This window comes from Heterodontus francisci, chromosome 2 (assembly GCF_036365525.1).
Source record: "Heterodontus francisci isolate sHetFra1 chromosome 2, sHetFra1.hap1, whole genome shotgun sequence".
Classification (NCBI taxonomy): domain Eukaryota; kingdom Metazoa; phylum Chordata; class Chondrichthyes; order Heterodontiformes; family Heterodontidae; genus Heterodontus; species Heterodontus francisci.
In genome coordinates this window covers 96701111-96718901 of record NC_090372.1, presented here as the reverse complement: position 1 = coordinate 96718901, position 17791 = coordinate 96701111, and the positions used below count along the sequence as shown (strand labels likewise).

Sequence of the window (17791 nt, the reverse complement as noted above, 5' to 3'; positions counted from 1 at the left end):
ATTTCTTGTTGCTCAAACACTACTTTTGTTCGAAAAGAGTTTTCTAATTCAGTAACAGCAATCTTTCATGAATTTCCTATGTAACAATATCCATGTAAGGAGGTTATTGCCAAACAACCCACGTTTATATCCATGTCTTGCTTGTATTGAAGTGTTTTGAGCCTTTGATACAAATAGCACCACTAATATGATCTAAGGGCTGGATTTTGTTCTCTGCCTGATGTTGGGTTCCATGGTGGGTGGGCTGGAAAATCAGAGCAGCAGCAACGATCATGGAACCCGACGCCGGGATGGACAGACCCGATCTTCCCGGCGGCAGAAAAGCTCTATGGCGGTGCCTCTGCCGCTCTGCAATGGGACCTGACTTAGCATATTTAAATCGCATGTTAGCATAAATTAAAATATAAGGAAGAGGTGAACTCTGCACTTTGATGGCTGTGGTTGAAGGAATGAACTCTGCATTACTGTGTACTGTTTGCAGAGCTGGCAGCCTTTTAAAAATGCACTGGCACCTGCTCCTTCAACAGGTATCACTGTGAACGGTGTCTCCGAGGCTACATCGCAACATGATTGGGGGGCTGCTCCAGTGGATATGTAAAATGGCTGCCCGCTGCGTAATCGCGTCAGTGCAACGGTGCAGGTCCCATGGGAGATGGTCGCCATGTTCCACGCCTGCTGCCGCTTCCGACGGTAGGAATACAAAATCCAGCCCTTTATATGTAAAACATATACGCAGCTTACTGTTTTTTTCTTCGCACTTTTAACATAAAAAACAACCTAAGGCACTTCAGAGAGGTCCACTAAGAAAAATAGACACCAAGCCAAAGATATCAGGATGGGTAATCATGAGCTATATCAAAGAGTTGGATTTTAAAGAAGCTCTTAAAAGAGAAGAGGGAAGTGTAGAGGATTAGGGAGAGAATTCAAGACCGTGGGGCCTTGGCTGTTGAAGGCATGGCCACCAATAATGAGCTGAAGGAGGTGAGATGGATAAGCTGCCAGAGACAGGAGTGCAGAGTTCATAGAGGGCAAGATTGTAAGACTGGAGGAGGTTACAGAGATAGGGAACGGAAAGGCTATGAGTGATTTAAAGATGGAAAGAGTAATTAAATTTAAGGCATTGGAGGCCTGGAGCAAATGTAGGCCAGTGAAAATGGGAAATGGGTGAGAAAAACTTGGTGTGGGATGGAATACAGGCAGCAGAATTTTGAATGAGCTAAAGCTTATGGAGGATGTGATGTTAGCGAGAAGAGCATTAGAATAGTCGAGTCTGGACATGACAGTGGCATGGATGAGGCAGAAGCAAGTGATTTTACAGAGGTCGTGTAGAGAATATGGGATCAGAAGCTAAAATTGGGGTTGAACAGGATGCTGAGGTTGTGAACAATCAAAGCCATCCTGAGATAGTGGCTGGAGATGGGGATGGAATTAGCAGTAGGAGTGTGGAATTTGTAATGGGGGCTGAAGATGATGACTTCAGTCTTCCCAATATTTAACTGAAGGAAATTTGGACAATCTCAGTCAGTGGACGGGTCAAGAAGGATGGCACAGAGGTAGGGATGGGCATTGTTAATGCACATGTAGAATCTGACCTTATATCACCAAGGACAGCATGTATTTGAGGAAGAGGAGAAGCCAAGGACAGATTTAAGGGATTCTTGCTTAGTGTTCATGGTACTTAAATTTTCTTATTTCATTCTTGATTAAATATATAGATGTACATTTTGTTCTCCAAATATACGTGATGTTATACAAAATCAAAATACTGCGAATGCTGGAAATTTGAAATAAATACAGAAAATGCAAGAGATACTCAGCAGGTTGGGCAGTATCTGTGGAGAGAGAAACAGAGTTAATGGTCAGAATTTTACATGGGAGCAGAGGCCCTGCCCATTGGCATAAAAGTCACGGCGAGCCCGCCTCCACTGGCCCTGGATGCCATGCAACGATTTTGTGTGGCCTTGGGGGGACTTCTGTCCCTCTGAGGCAGGAAGTCCCACTTACAAGAGCTGCTGGCCAGTCAGATGGCTGGCAGCTCCTCAATCCCAGCAGTGCCACCAGGAATGGTGGCCACTGCTGGAACTGCACCCACCCAGAAGAGGACCATGGATGTCGGCCTCCATAAAGGTGAGTGGGGTTTCAGGCCTAGCCAGAGACAACTGGCTGGGCCCTGGTGAAGGGGTTGGGGATCATTCGGGAGGGCGAGGGGAGTTGCTTCATTGGGGGTGCCTTGTGCTGCTGGGACGGGCCTCTGTGGGATATGGGGTGCCCGATTAGGACGGCCACCCGCACCCTCACTGGGCCCGCAAGGAGACCATCTGGTATTACTAGGCGCTGAAGTTGCTGACCACCACTGGTAAAATACCAGTGGCGGCGGGAGGAGGCCCTTAAATAGCAACTAATTGGCCATCTAAGGGCCTCAATTGGCCTGGGGCGGGTGGGCCGTTTTCAACCTTCCCTGTTGCTAGTCAAATGGCAGCGGGGGTGGGTAGGCGAGGGGAACGGCACCTCTTGCTTCCCACTCAATTTTACGCTCCTCCCGCTTCCATCCTGCTCCCAGGGTGAGCGTAAAATTCCAACCAACATTTAAAGTTAATGACCATTCATCAGAAGTGGAAAAAGATAGAGATGTGACAGGTTTGAAGCAAGTACAAAGGCAGGAGGCAAAGAAAGAACAAAAGGGACGGTCTGTGATAGGGCGGAAGGCATCAGAAATTAAATAACAAAAGGAATGATGGTGTACTACTTGATATATTTTCCAACTTTGTGGAGCTGAAATTTCTGGCATCTGAGAAAGCAAAGTATCTGATTTCCTCCAGGAAACAATGCCTATTTAAATGTTGTACATGTGTGATGAGTACAAAATCATGTTTGCACTTTTGTCAGTTTGGTTGGAACTTTTTCTGTTATTGAGGAAGGTGCAGACTTGACAGCAATGCCTAGAGCATCTTTCTGGCCTGTATAGCTGGGCTGAATACAGCCCAAAAATGTTAATCCCAGCCTAAATGCTGCCTGTGGCTGCCATTCACATTTGGCATCAGTGGCACTTGGCAACTGCACCACCCTGGATAATGTTGTCCCAGAGGAGTCTTGGTAATTTGGACAGTAGAAGGGTTGCCATAACAGGTAATCCTGTAAAGTAAAAAGGAATGAAACATGCTTTATCAGACAAATCCAAACATGTCAGCCCTGCTTAGTGTCTGATGCACTCTTTTTCTCTGCATTAACATTAGACTGGCCATCTAATGGAGAGAGAAGAGTGCATAGCTGCATCTTTGGAACATTGCAGAAGTTGATTCAGTCTCCATTTCACACAAACATCATCTGACTGTAAAAATATACAAAATAATATTGGAACTACTTTAAAAAATATGTGATTTTCAATATAAAAACACATAGGTATTGCTAGCAATTCTGTTTTTTAACACAGGAGAAGGAATGTCATAACATTGCATTGAGAGCTATCATTGGTTATTTGGATGGGTTTGGTAATTGAATGAATATTGTGTATAATAACTTCCTGACATGCACTCCTTACATCCAGATGTCATTCAATATAATAAATAAAATTCCTTCTCAAAAAAAATCTTTTAAGTAGCAGTACTAGTTTAAAACAAAAGCTGATAACAGTTAATAACCATTGTAATCAAAATTGAGCTCAGAATAATATGTTTGTAGTATTTCTGTCCTTTGCTATTTGATATGGTTGTATCAACTTATGAGGAATATTATTTATAGTTTCGCTTTGCTGATCGATTGGACATCCTAATGATAACAATAGGACTGATCTGTGCAATATTACATGGAATCGCTTTGCCTTTGATGATCATTATCTTTGGACAGATGACTGACAGTTTTGTTAGAAGTGGAATCTTCCCTAACATCTCTAATGCAGGTACTGCACTGCTCTTTGGTGTATCAATCAGTAAAACATAATCAAATTATTACTGTGTTGGGCAGCTTATCACCCTTAGGCGATCAAACAGATTCTTCAATATACAGTCATAGGGGGCTTCATGTCCTGGTCAATAACCTGTTCTCTTAACAACCTTTGCTTGCTATCTTTGCTCTTTTTGCACTTTTGCTTTTGTCCTGGAGTACCACTATGATCAAAGATAAGTGCAAGTATACAGTTCAAACCAATTTAGATTTACTCATGTAGTTTAATGATAATTGCTACATTAGCTGTCCTATCTTCATTCTGTATTAAAACCAATATAAAAACATATTTCTTTCTTACATCTCCCAGCAAATATTCAATGGCTTCTGTTCCATTTTAGACTCATTTGGTTTTGAATCAGACGTTTATTGTTTCTCACTGCAAAATAGCCAGAGACTTTTTCCCAGGGCGGAAAGGGCTATCACCAGGGGGCATAATTTTAAGGTGATTGGAGGAAGGTTTAGAGGAGATGTCAGAGGTAGGTTCTTTACACAGAGAGTGGTGGGTGCGTGGAATGCACTGCCAGCGGTGGTAGTAGAAGCAGATACATTAGGGACATTTAAGATAGGTACATGGATGATAGTAGAATGAAGGCTATGTAGGTAGTTTGATCTTAGAGTAGGTTAAAGGGTTGGCACAACATCGTGGGCCAAAGGGCCTGTACTGTGCTGTACTGTTCTATGTTCAGGGAAGAGGAAAAAATATGCAAGAGGGAGTGAGATGAAGCAAAAAATGTGACCTTATGGAAAGTTTTGGCTGCAAAAATTTGGAACCAGATTTTCCTTTCTAAAGGAGTTTTGGGACATAAAAATAAGTTAACTGGGGCAGTAAGACCTAATGTCAAAATACGCCCCCAATAAATTGCACCTCAGTGCTGTCCATCTGGAGCCTGCTCCACCACATGCAAATGAGTCATGATATTTGCTATATAAGCAACATTGGTATCACTGAGGTGATGCTGCTTTGAGGAGATCATCTTAGTTGATAAACCTAAAGCCATGCGAAATTTTGCCTGGACGTTGATTTTGCTGTTTGATGCTTTCCAGCTTCTCTGAAGACTTCTGCCATTTACAGCGAGTACTGGTGAATGTTAATTTTTGGGCTGTAGTAATGGATTTGCCACTAAGAATCTATCTTTTCCTGTCTCATGCAGAATAGGATAATGAGGCTGGATTGGAGGAACCTATAGTTCAGCATCACAGGAGGTTTTTTTTCTAACAAGGTGATGCCTGCTTCACGAGGCTTACAAATCTTGAAGGCCTTCCTTATAAGTCTTTGGTCGTCAGCCCCTCAGATGGCTATGCTTTCCTTTCTGAGCCCTGGGGGAGAGTTAGTCCAGTTGCAGGCTGAAGACCTGCAGCCCACTCTAATGAGAAGAATAGCATTGTTTGTAGCAGTTAAATTGGCCACTGACGTGAATTTTGTTTTGCCACTGGATCTTTCTAGATAAGCTGTAGTGAGGTTTGTCACCTTCGACAGAGATAGCACACATTTCCATAAAGAAGTGTGCTTTACAGGTCAGTCTTCATTTTATCATCTTTTCAATGGAACCTGCAAAACAAAAAGAACAAACAAAAAGAGAAAATGCTGGAAATACTCAACAAGTCAGGCAGCATCTGTGGAGAGAAAAACAGTTAACATTTCAAACCTAACTATCTTGTATTTACAGCCCATAGTTTTTTTTTTAAATTCATTCATGGGATGTGAGCGTCGCTGGTAAGGCCAGCATTTATTGCCTATCTCTAGTTGCCCTTGAGAAGGTGGTGGTGAGCTGCCTTCGTGAACCACTGCAATCTATGTGGCATAGGTACACCCACAGTGCTGTGGCTGTTAGTGATGGGATTCCAGGATTTTGACCCAGCAGCAGTGAAGGAATGGTGATATAGTTCCAAGTCAGGATGGTATGTGATTTGGAGGGGATCTTGCAGGTGGTGGTCCTCCCATGCGTCTGCTGCCCTTGTTCTTTTCGGTGGCAGAGGTCACTGGTTTGGAAGCTGTTGTTGAAGGAACCTTGCTGAGTTGGTGCAGTGCATCGTGTAAATGGTACACACGTCTGCTACTATGCACCGGTGGTGGATGGAGTGAACGTTTAAGGTGGTGGATGGGATGCCGATCAAGCAGGATGCTTTATCCTGGATGGTGTTGAGCTTCTTGAGTGCTGTTGGAGCAGAACCCATCCAGGCAAGTAGAGAGTATCCCATCACACTCCTGACTTGTGCCTTGTAGATGGTGGACAGGCTTTGGGGAGTCCGAAGGTGAGTTACTCACTGCAATTTTCAATTTTCAGTCTGTTAACACCCTTTCTGTACTAATGCTTTGTCTTTCAACACACCATTAACATATCTTTGCTCCATGACCTTCTGGTCAGCTATTCTGTGACCTTGTCCTATCTACACCTTCTCCTTTGTTATCTCTTGCCCCACCCCCACTTTACTTGCTTATAACCTTTTACATTTCTAATATTTGCCAGTTCTGAAGAAGGGTCACTGACCTGAAATGTTAACTCTGCTTCTCTCTCCACAGATGCTGCCAGACCTGCTGAGCGTTTCCAGCATTTCTTGTTTTTATTTCAGATTTCCAGCATCTGCAGTATTTTGCTTTCAATAAAAAGGGGTGCACAGTCTGTGGAGTTTGGTGACTCGGTTGTCTTCCGGATGAATTTAGTGCTCCTGAGGCTTCCGGCTTATAAATGTGGCCAGCAGATTCAGTGGTCCTCCTGGAAAACAGCAATGTGGATGGGTTCCCTTATGGGGTCTCTGTCTGCCGCAGTGGTGGGCTTAGGTGGTTAGGGTCAGCTGGCAGGGTTTGAAACTTACCAGGTGGACTGGAGGGCGTGAGAGAGAGTCCCCACTTGGGTCTCTTCTGATCAGTGTCAGACGCGTGTCTGCTGCAGAGACAAAAAAAGGCCAGCTTAAAACACACAGATGATGGGCCTGTCACATGATGGCTCAATGTGTATTTCCTCTTGCAACTTAATTAGTTCATGTCTAGGACTTCCCTTCTCTCCATCAGGGTCCCATTATTCAAGTGATTACCTTTGAGTGGTCTGTCTCCACCAGTTTAATGTCCCAAGATTGCCTTTAATGTCTTGTTAATGGGGACTATACAGGTGAGGCATGGCAAACTTCTCAAATCATTGTTCTGGAGGGGACTAGCCAGATAATTCGACTTGCTTCAAATGCAGTGGAATGCAAGGGATTTTGGTGCAAAATATTGGTGGCCATTTTAGCTGCTAGCAGTCACTTAAAAAAAAAAATTAATTCAGGTTTCCAGCCAATGGATTTAAAAAATCATCATTCAGTGTAGCACATGTTTGTGACACCTCCGCACATGAAATGTGACGACAGGAGCATTTCATTATAATGTCATATTTTAAAAAAAAAGTGTACACACACATTCATCCTCAAACACTCATTCCTCAATCTCACACTGCCATAGCTATGCTCTGGTTTAGTTTTCATCTGGGATGATTCAGTGTTGAGTCAGACTCTGGATAAAGCATCAGCTATCACATTGTTTTTTCCTGCAATGTGGGTAATTTTCAAGTGGTAGGGTTACAAAAGTAGGCTCCATCACTATAGCCTTGCATTCTGGATTTTGAATTTCTCCACAAATGTTTGAGGATTGTGATCAGTATAGACTCTGGCCCCCCATATTCATTTTGGACATAGGCCTCAAAGTGCTTGAGAGCCTGCAACAGTCCCAGAGCTTCCTCTTCCTTTTGGTGTCAGTTTAATTTTTTGGAGAAATACCCAACTGGTCTCTCAATGCCTGACTCAACATCTTGGGGCAGAACGGCACCTACGCCTAGGTCATAAGCATCAGTTGCCACTTTAAATGGTTATTAAAGTTTGGAGCTGCCAGCACTTGTTCATTGTTTAAGATGGCTTTTAACCTCTCGAAAGCTGTTTGGCACCTCCCTGACCACTCTATATTTGCTTCTTTCTGTATTAAGTCTGTCAGTGAGGCAGCTATCATGCTGATGTTTCGGACAAACCTGAGGTAAAACCCACACATCCCTAAAAATTGCATTAATTCCTGTTTTATTGTGGGGATGGGAAAATCCATCAGCACCAGTAGCTTCACTGCTCTGGGCAGCACTCGCCCTTGACTCACAACAGGTAGGTTACTTGAGCTTTCGCGAACTCACTCTTTGCGAGATTTACTACGAGGTCAGCAAATTGTAAGCTTCATAAGACGGCTTCTAACGGGTGTAGGTAGCCCCCCCCCCCCCCCCCCGTCCCCCAACCAGGTGTCACTGTATACTAATACACTACACAGATGGGTAGTCCAGCCACAACCTGGTTCATCAGCCTTTGTAAGGTGACTGGAGCATTTCTTCATCCAAAGGGCATCAATCAGCATTGGAATAAACCATCTGGGCTGACGAAAGCTGAGATCTCTTTAGCTCAGGGTGTTAAGGGAACCTGCCGGTATCCTTTTAACAAGTCAATTTTGGTTGTGTAGGTGATTCCTAATCTATCAAGAGAGTCTTCCAGGCGGGGAATTGGGTAGGAGTCAGCTCTGGTCATTGCATTAACCTTCCTGTAATCAATGTTGAGCCATTGGGCTTGGGCATGAGCACAACAGGGGAACTCCAGCTGCTCTGGCTGGGCTCAATCAGCTTGTGCTCCAACATGTATTGAATTTCCTTCCAAACAGGGGTCAGTTTCCTGGGACCTAGGTGATAGGGGTTTTGTTTTATGGGTGGGGTCTCTGCTAAATCCACATTGTGTAGATTTAGGGTTGTGCACCCTGGTTTGTCCCTGCAGATCTCTTTAAACATTGTGAGTAGCCTTGTTAGGTCTCCTCTCTGTTCTGCATTTAAATAGGAGAGCACTGTGTCTACTTTCCTAACATGTCAGTGTTAGCTAACCAGACAGTAGGGGATTTGATTTAGGAATCGTCCAGGCCTCCCTCTAACTTATCCTCATTGTCCCTTTTGTCCTCCTCCCTCCTGACTGCCTAACAGACCTGTGCTTATTTGTCCCCTTCCCAGCTGTGGACTGCTTGAACATATTAATGTGGTACAGCCTTTGCTTTTTCCTACAGTCTGGGGTGTCAATTAAATAATTCACCCTGCCAATTCTCTTTATTACTCTATATATCCACTGAACCAGGCTTTCAGCGGTTCAACCTGTATTGGGAGTAGTACTAACACATGGATCGGAACGCAGCAAGCTTCAAAAGTGGCGGGGCGCACGTGCGGGTTTTGCCCCATGGAGCTGCTGCGGTATTTCGTGCAGCAGCTCATTTACATGTCTGGGGCAGACCGCCCGCCCCTGATGACGTAGAGGGGTGGGCGATCTGTCCCTGGCACTGGCACCATTTTTAAAGGGCAATAAGCCCTTGCATGTAATTTTAATTTTTTGTGGACACAGGCAATAAAAATGTAACATGCAAAATGTAATAAACGATTCAAGCCTCACCCCCCAATGACTGAAGACTTTATTGATTGCCCTTTTCTACACAAAAAATTAATTTTCCGATCCTGAATTTTCCCCTCCGAACTTTATTCACTTTGACCTACAAACCCTTCCCACCATCCCCTCCACCAATCAGAAGAGTTTTCTCCACTCACTCCCCTCCTGCCCTGAAAACTTAACTCCTCCCCCCACCCCACCCCCCGCACCAGTGTTCCACTTCAGATCTCTGAACGGAGATCTGAAGGCACGGGAGTTGCGGCAACCGGCCAGAATATTGGAGCAGGCCGGCCTTCGTGACAAGCTAAGTACTTAGTCATTAATTAACATTTATTTAAACATTTAAATAAAGTTTCCATTGCAGAGTGGCGGTGGGGGGGGGGGGGGGGTTGGGGTGCTGCTACGAGGCCTCGCCACCGCTGGTAATATGGGGCGGGGCTTCCTGACGTGGAGACCTGTGGCGGGCCTCTCCTGGAGGTATTTTCCAGGCCCCCTTGCCACGACCCCCGACATCGGGGTCTGGTAAAATCCAGCCGATGGTCTCTAGGCCGAAATGTTCAGGCATTGGCATGTTTATCCGCCTGCCTCTTCTTAGCTGTCTGGAAGGTTTTTAGGTGTTCCTGAGCTACTGCTCTCGTGAACATGGAGATGTAGTCTAACATGGAAGGCTCATTGCTGTGTCCCAAAAACTTCTCCTTCATTAGTTTTAGAGGACCTTTCACCTCGTGTCCACAAACTAATTCAAAGGTACTAAAGTCTGTGGACTCATTGGGTGAGTCCTTGGTTGCAAACAGGAGAAATTCCAGCTCTTTGTGCCAGTCATGGGGGTACTCATAGCAGTATGTCCTCATCATCGTCTTTATGGTTTGGTGTACCATTCCAAAGCCCCTTGTGACTGTGGGTGGTTGGCTGAGGAATTTAGCTCAGTTATGCCCAGATTTCCCATGACCTTTTGAAAAATATCAGAAATGAAATTCGTGCCCTTATCTGACTGGATATCGACAGGCATGCCATATTGGGTGAAGAGTTGGGTTAGCCCCCCCACCACTGCCTTGGCAGAGATAATGCTTAGGGGGCTGGCCTCTGGGAATCAGATAGCCACATCCACAATGGTGAGAAGATACTGGTAGCCCCCTTTTATTTTCGGCAGGGGCCCCACACAATCCACCAGCGCTCTGCTGAACAGTTCCCCAAAAGTCGGTATGGGAATTAGGGGTGCAGGTTTTATTGCAGTTGAGGCTTCCCCACAACCTGGCACATGTGGCAAGTTTTACAAGAGCTCCACCACATCCTCATGGAGTTATGGCCAGTAAAAATGCTGTCTTATGTGGGCTTGGGATTTTTGTACACCAACATGTCCAGCCATTGGAAGATCTTGGGCTATTCTCAAAATTTTGCTGTGGTACCTTGGCGGCACCACTGTCCACTCTTTGTCTGCAGGTCTATGAGAAGGACTCCACTTCCTTATCAGCACCTCATTCTTTAAACTCTGGAACTCCCTCTGCTTCAGCTTCAGTTTGGACAGTCCGTGCTAATGTTTTTAACACTGGGTCAGCTTGCTGAGCCTCAACCAAGGAAGACCTGTTCAACCCAGACTTTGGATCCTCTAACTTCCCAAAGAAGGTTTCAGATAACCAGACAGTAGAGTCACCTGTCTGCAGTGACAGTTCAGCCTCCTCTGACGGAGCTTGTTTGGCCATGAATCGGGAGATCACCCAGTCAGGGAAAATGCTGGAACTCTTCTCCTGTAACTGCTCTGTCTCCCTGACCTTTTTCAGTTTCTTTAAAACCATTGGGGAGGCTACCACCTTTGCCCCGCCAGATCATTGCACAGGAGCAAGTCGACCCTGTTCACAGGTAAACTAGGGAAAATCCCCATGGTTACCAGTCATGAAAGAAGGTTGCACACCATGTGCACCCGATTTAAAGGTATGGTCATATACCTCGCCCTGATACCGTTTACCAATACTCTAGCATTCAACGCACTCTCGATGGGAAAGGTCATGTCTTTGCCCAGCAGAAGGGATTGGGTGACTCCTGTATCCCTAAGTATAACTATAGATTTACTTGCCTCACTCGAGGGATATGGGCTCACTTTTCTTCTGGACACAAAATCCTGGTAAATCTCAGGGATTTTGTTAAGTTCTCCCGCCCTGACAACGGTATGTTTACTGGGTTTTACTGCTGCATGTAAAGCCACAGCCTGGTCTGCTGTGCTTTCCATCAGGTCCCCTTTTCCTGCACTGGTCTGGTGTACCCTGATTAATCCTACGGGTTTTCCCCATAACTTCCAGCAGTCGGCTCATCGGTGACCTGCCTTGTTACAATGGAAACACACAGGATTTTGGGCATCACTCCTGTTCTCAGCACCTTCCTATTTGGTCTGAGGAAGGCCCCCTGTATTTCCAGCTTTCCCTTCTTGCCCATGGCTGTTCAGGCTCCTATCACCCTCCCATCTTATTTCCTTTTCAGGTTTTTGGCAGTGATTAGGGAAGGGTTTCCCTTGGGCCAAGGGCTTGTGGACAAACCTTTATTTGTTCATCAGGATTGCAGCATGCCCGGCTTTAGGAACCTTTTGTTCCTCCACATGAGTTTTAATGGAAAGGGGAAGTGAGTTTTTGAACTCCTGAAGAAGGATCACCTCTCTGAGGTTTTCATAGGTGGGTTCTATCTTAAACACCTGTATTCATTGGTCAAAAACGAGTTGCTTAACTGTTTTGAACTCAGTGTAAGTTTGTTCAGGCTGCTTTCGGAGGGTTCGGAATTTTTGGCAGTAAACCTCCAGTACCAGCTCATATGCACTCAGGGTAAAATTTTTGGACATCTCATTGTCTGAAGAACTCTCATCAGTCAACAGAGAATAAACCTCAAGGGTTTTCCCCTGAATTTGTTTTGCAGTAACAGAGTCCAACCTTCTGCTGGCGACTTCAACTGTTTTGCAAGCTTTTCAAAAGAGATCAAAATGCTCTCACATCCCCCTCATTGAACTTTGGTAACAATTGGGAGAACGTTAAGAGCTCAGCACTTGGTCCTGAGCCAGAGGTAGTTCCCTCACTAGCGGTGTCTTCACTGGGTGCATTGGGCTTTTCCCTAGTTAGCTCGAGCTGCCTTAACTCCCTTTGGAAAGCTCTTTTTCTCTTTCCTGATACTCTCTCTCCTCCTTCTCCCTCTGGAATTCTAACACTAGTCTCTGCTGGTCTGGTTTTATCTTAGCTAATGTTACTCTCTGTTTCAGACTCCAAACCTGTCTCTGGCTCTTCAGTTTCAAGTTCAAAATAATTGGCCTCAAGTTTTAGGATTTCAGACTTTCCAGCTTTTGGACAAATAGTAATCTCTAAATGCCTAGCTATATTCCTTAACTCTTCAACAGGCAGGGCTTTTAACTGTCCCAAGTTACTTCACTCTGTTGTGGGAAGGTACTGGCCTTGATTGTGGAAATTTTAGCACTCTACAACAAATAGGCTGCATTAAAGTTTTAAATTTCTGCCAGGGATCAATTTGGTTTCCCACTTCTAATATCTCGTTTATCTTTGGGTTGATCATGGAAAAAAGCCTTCAAATTTCTGTTACAATCAGGTGAGGAAGGGTCTTCGCCCTCCTTGATTGATCCCAAAATGATTTATTTCTTTTTAAAAGTGAATGTAATTGCCAATTCAGTGAGTGTTTCACTATTTATGTGCTATTATTATCAAAGAACCAATCAAACAGGTTTTCTTTAGCTTAACAAAGGAAATGGTTCGCAATCTAATGTAAAATAATAAGCTACGCTGCAACTTTCATACACACACACACACACACACACACACACATACATTCAAGGGTTACATGCACACACAAATAGGTTACAGAGTGGGGAAGGTTAGATTGGTTGGATTAGCGTCTGAACCAATAAAAAGGGTATACAGTCTGTGGAGTTTGGTAACTCGGTTTCTTCTGGATGAACTCGGTGGTCTTGAGGCTTCTGGCTCTCAGATGTGGCTAGCGGATTTAGCAGTCTTCCTGGAACACAGCACTGTGGATGAGTTCCGTCATGGGGTCTCTGTCTGTGCAGTGATGGGCTTAGGTCGTTACGGCCAGCAGGCACGGTTTGAAACTTACCAGGTGGACTGGAGGGAGAGAAAGAGAGAGGGTCCCCACTTGGGTCTCTTCTGATCAGTGTCAGTTGCTGGTCTGCTGCAGAGAGAAAACCCCCCAGATTAAAATACATAGATGGTGGGCCTTCACATGATGGCTCAATGTGTATTTCCTCTTGCAATTTAATTAGTTCATGTCTAGGACTTCCCTTCTCTCCATCATGGTCCCAAGTGTTCAAGTGATTACCTTTGAGTGGTCTGTCTCCACCAGTTTAATGTCCCAAGATTGCCTTTAATGTCTTGTTAATGGGGACTAGCCAGGTGAAGCACTCCAAACTTCTCAAGTCATAGTTCTGAAGGGGACTATCCAGATAATTCAACTCCCTCTCAATGTAGTTGGATGCAAGGGATTTTGATGCAAATTTCAGTGGCCATTTTAGCTGCTAGTAGTGGCTTAAAAAAAAATTCAGGTTTCCAGTCGATGGGTTAAAAAAAATCATCATTTGGTGTAGCACGTGTTTGTATGACATCCTGTCCCCGCCGTCCCCTCACCCCAGACAAGATCATTTTTTTTCCTCTTCCCTCGAGACCCGACCTTCATTTCTCCTGAATTTTCTCCTCCCCTCTCCTGAAAGTCGTGACTCCTGCTGGAGGCTGGCAGTTCACAGGCATTTTGTCCAAATAATCATTGTTCATGTGTGAGCCTGAATAGTGGATGTTATGGGGCAACTAAACCGTCGTAGGCTTTCTCCATATTTAAACACATTGTAGCAACATTCATTGGATATCTACAAAGCAGGAACCTTGGTTGATATTTACCCTCCTTTACCTGGGGTGCAGAGGTCAATAATAGCAACTTCACCACTGCCCTGTCTGCGATCAGACCACAGATTAAAGCTAAGACTTTTCTGATCTGTCTGAGTTAGTGCTACGTAGAACAACTTATTTGCCCTTTTAATATTTGCATATAATTTTAAACATTTAGTTAACATGCATATATTCCATTGGTCTTAACAGCATTTAACAACAGTTCAACAGATGCGTGTTTTGAAATACCTGGACTGGATTTGGAAGCTGACATGACACGGTAACTATATTATTGAACAGTGAAATAAATTTACCACAGTGATTGTCTGCATCTACAGTTCATGTTACCCAGAACCCACAATTTTAACACATAGCTGTCTTTTTCTACAGGTTTGCACTCTTCTTTACAGGGCTTGGATGTGCTGTCCTGATTTTAGGCAGCTTACACGTCTGTATGTTTTTACTTTCTGCCACAAGACAAACAGGAAGAATACGGCAAAAGTTTTTCCATGCAATTCTTCATCAAGAGATGGCCTGGTTTGACTCAAACCAAATAGGAGAACTAAACACAAGACTGACAGAGTAAGTAATTGAGCTTTAAAATCCAGTTGCTGTTTATGGTGACCCAATATTGTAACAGATTACAACATATATGCCTAGGTCAGATGGCTTCAAGTTACAGAACTGCCTGTTTCTTGAAACTTATCTAGCAATATATTTCAGCATTGGTGGCTTTCTTTATTGCTGTCCCACAGTAATCTGATGCCCACATCCCTTTCTGCTTCACCTTTAGCTATTTGTACATTATTTGCAATCACTACTTAGTTCCCCCTGGTTATTGCCTATGTTGCTTATCTCTGGAAGCATGCTGGATAACGCTTATATTTCACTGCTTTTCCTGAAACCACAGTCATGTCTAGAGGTAACAAAAGTGGGCCTTTGGTGATCAGCATGGAAGTTGTACAACCAATCTGTTGGAGTTTGCTGGTAAGATATGAGTTAAACGTATTTGATAGCTGTATAGTAGGAGGGATTGACAATTTTTACTGACAGTCTACAAACATATCATTGGCACAGCTGTCACATATCATCCTGGAGGGTCATTGAAAGCTGTCAGTATGCAAACCAATTGTTATACAAGAATTCCTTCGTAGCATAATAATTTTGTGTTACTATTGAAAGTCATTATATTCATCGTATTGCTTTATGTGACATTGTCAATTTTAGGAAATAAAATTGATGGCAGAGTACATAATTCTGTTTCTTTTATATTAACAGAGATATAAACACCATCAAAGGGGGTCTCGGGGATAAGTGCAGCATATTTGTGCAGTTATTTAGCACTTTTGTAGCAGGATTTATAATTGGATTTCTCCATGGATGGAAGCTTACATTGGTCATAATTGCAGTCTCTCCCCTCATCATGGTCTCAGTAGCAGCATGGACAAAGGTATAAGCATAACATATCTTTTCAAAAAGTAGAATACATGTATAGAAAGAAAAAGGGCCCAGTCTGCTATTAAAGGTGTAATATTATTAGAAAATAGTGCTGTTGGGGAGGGTTTAAACTGACTTGGCAGGAGGATGGGAACCAGGTTGAGTCATTGGATACTTTGAATTAAACAGAAACATGGAGGACAACAGTTCCTGGTGCAATCACCATGGCAACGCCTCAACTATTCAGAGTCGACTTGCCAACTAATCAGCAACCTATTCACATGCAATATAAATTGTTGTTCCCTTTGAAATTTGGCAGTCTTGCGTCTGACCTGATGAGTGCAAGACGAAAAGCTTTGACAGCATGTCTTGTGACGACCAGGTGAGAAAGGGGGCTCAGCCTTTGCCTAGTTTGACCGTAACTGGGTTTACTTTTTAAAACACCGTGTTTTTAGCTCCCCCTCAGTGAATCCTTGTTCACTGCTCTCCAATTGTAATGAGAAAGAAATCAACCAGACAGGTTTTCTTAGATTTAAACAAGAAAGGTGTGGAAGTTTATTAACCTTAAGTTCTAATTTGGTTAACGAATACGAATATGCGACACGACCACGCTAGCATGCATATAAATGCTCACGTTGATAGAGACAGAAAAGCAGAAAGAATAAAGGGGAAACGTTTGAGGCAATAGCTGGGATTTGTTTACGGTCCTTTGAGTTTTCTGTAGAGTCTTTGATTGCCAGTAAATCTTGTCGTTTACTTGGGGCCCAGTGTACACTTTAAACCTTGTTTCGATGTAGGAGTATTTTCTCTCTTGAGGTTTAAATGACTTCAGTGGATCCGGAGATCTGTGAGAGGGAGACAGAGAGAGCGCTAGTCAGGAGCGAGGCTCTTTTCTTCCAAGTTCAGTTGCAATCTGACCCAAATTGTGCTGTGAAAAGTTCAAACAAAATCTGGGCCAGCAGATTAGTCATGTGACTAGCTGTTTTAACAAACTCCTGCATTTGTGGATTCTCCATCTCAGCAGACACCCTGGAATGTTGGCTTTCTTACAGATTCAATGTCTGGTGATCAAAATCCATTTGGGTTAATTGGATAAGGGTGTCGTTCTATTATCTCCAGGAACTGTCTCTTTGTATGCGAATGTTTTCCAGCCACTACTGATATCTTTAAATAAGTCATTTCTTCAATCCAGTAACAGTTTAAAATTAATGTTCATATGACAAAATTAATATGCTCATTTGTGGCAGGTAGGGTCGACATGACACCTACACATCCAATGGAATGAAATGCCATTTTTTGAAGAGACTTTCATTTAAAGGGATAAGAGAGAAAAGTAGGTACAGGAAAACCCACATGCATCTCTCTCATTCATTCAGAAATCCTAAAAATTGTTACCGCCTGCGCTTTAAACTGCCCTTTTTGGCATCCCAGTAAACATGTGGTTTTTGGGGAAGTTTTTCAGTTTGCACATTTCCAGGACTGCTTAGAGTGTCTTTGTTCCTGTTGATGTCTGCAGGAGGAGGGTTAGACTTAATTATCCCTAAGTTGGAGTTCTGCTCATGGGCATCGGCTGTGGGTGGTTCCATCTGAACTCTCTTTCAGTGCTTTGATGAGCCATGCAAGGGCTTTCCACCTTAGGGGTTGGTTTCTTCCCTTTTCTGCTGACTATGGGGTGGATTCTTTGCTAATCTTCCCTTTGTCATCTGCTTGCAGGTTTTTGTTCAGACTCTACTGCACACCCCTGCGGCACTTCGACTCGGTGAGGCATCACCCTCACTGTTTCTTTAGCCTCATGAGGACTTTCTTTGTCTCCTGCAGGTTCCTGTAAATGCTGTTAGCAACTCTGGTGGGGTGCTTCTGCTGTCTGCATTTACATAGGAGGATGTTGGATCTAATTTTGCCAATATTTTGGGGTTGGCTGACTGGACAGTAGGGGTTTTCATCTGGGAATCCTCCAGGAATTCCTTTGACCTGTCCTTTTTGTCCCTTTTTCCCCTTTCCTCTCTAACCTTTTGCCAGCCTTGTGCCTGTCTGTCCCCTTTAGTTCTTGGCAGGGGTGCCTTCCAGTTCACCAGCCCTCTGCTGGAGGGTCCTCCAAACACCGATACAGG

At 44.0% G+C, this 17791-nt stretch overlaps 1 protein-coding gene across 8 annotated transcripts in view; it reads left to right on the top strand.

Moving 5' to 3' along the window:
- Positions 1-442: 442 nt before the first annotated feature.
- The window catches only part of LOC137345743 (ATP-dependent translocase ABCB1-like), a 155003-nt gene continuing 137654 nt past the window's right edge, over positions 443-17791 (top strand). For 2 of the 8 annotated variants that reach the window (XM_068009006.1, XM_068009035.1), the window contains exons 1-5: positions 443-690; positions 3739-3895; positions 14454-14523; positions 14634-14825; positions 15522-15693. In XM_068009006.1, coding sequence (XP_067865107.1) covers positions 646-690; positions 3739-3895; positions 14454-14523; positions 14634-14825; positions 15522-15693 — 636 coding nt within the window. In that variant the 5' untranslated portion in view covers positions 443-645. Of the gene's footprint in view, positions 691-3738; positions 3896-11979; positions 12024-14453; positions 14524-14633; positions 14826-14913; positions 15231-15521; positions 15694-17791 lie in introns of those variants that run through there. The other 6 variants (XM_068009042.1, XM_068009022.1, XM_068009017.1 and 3 more) reach the window with 5 other exon arrangements.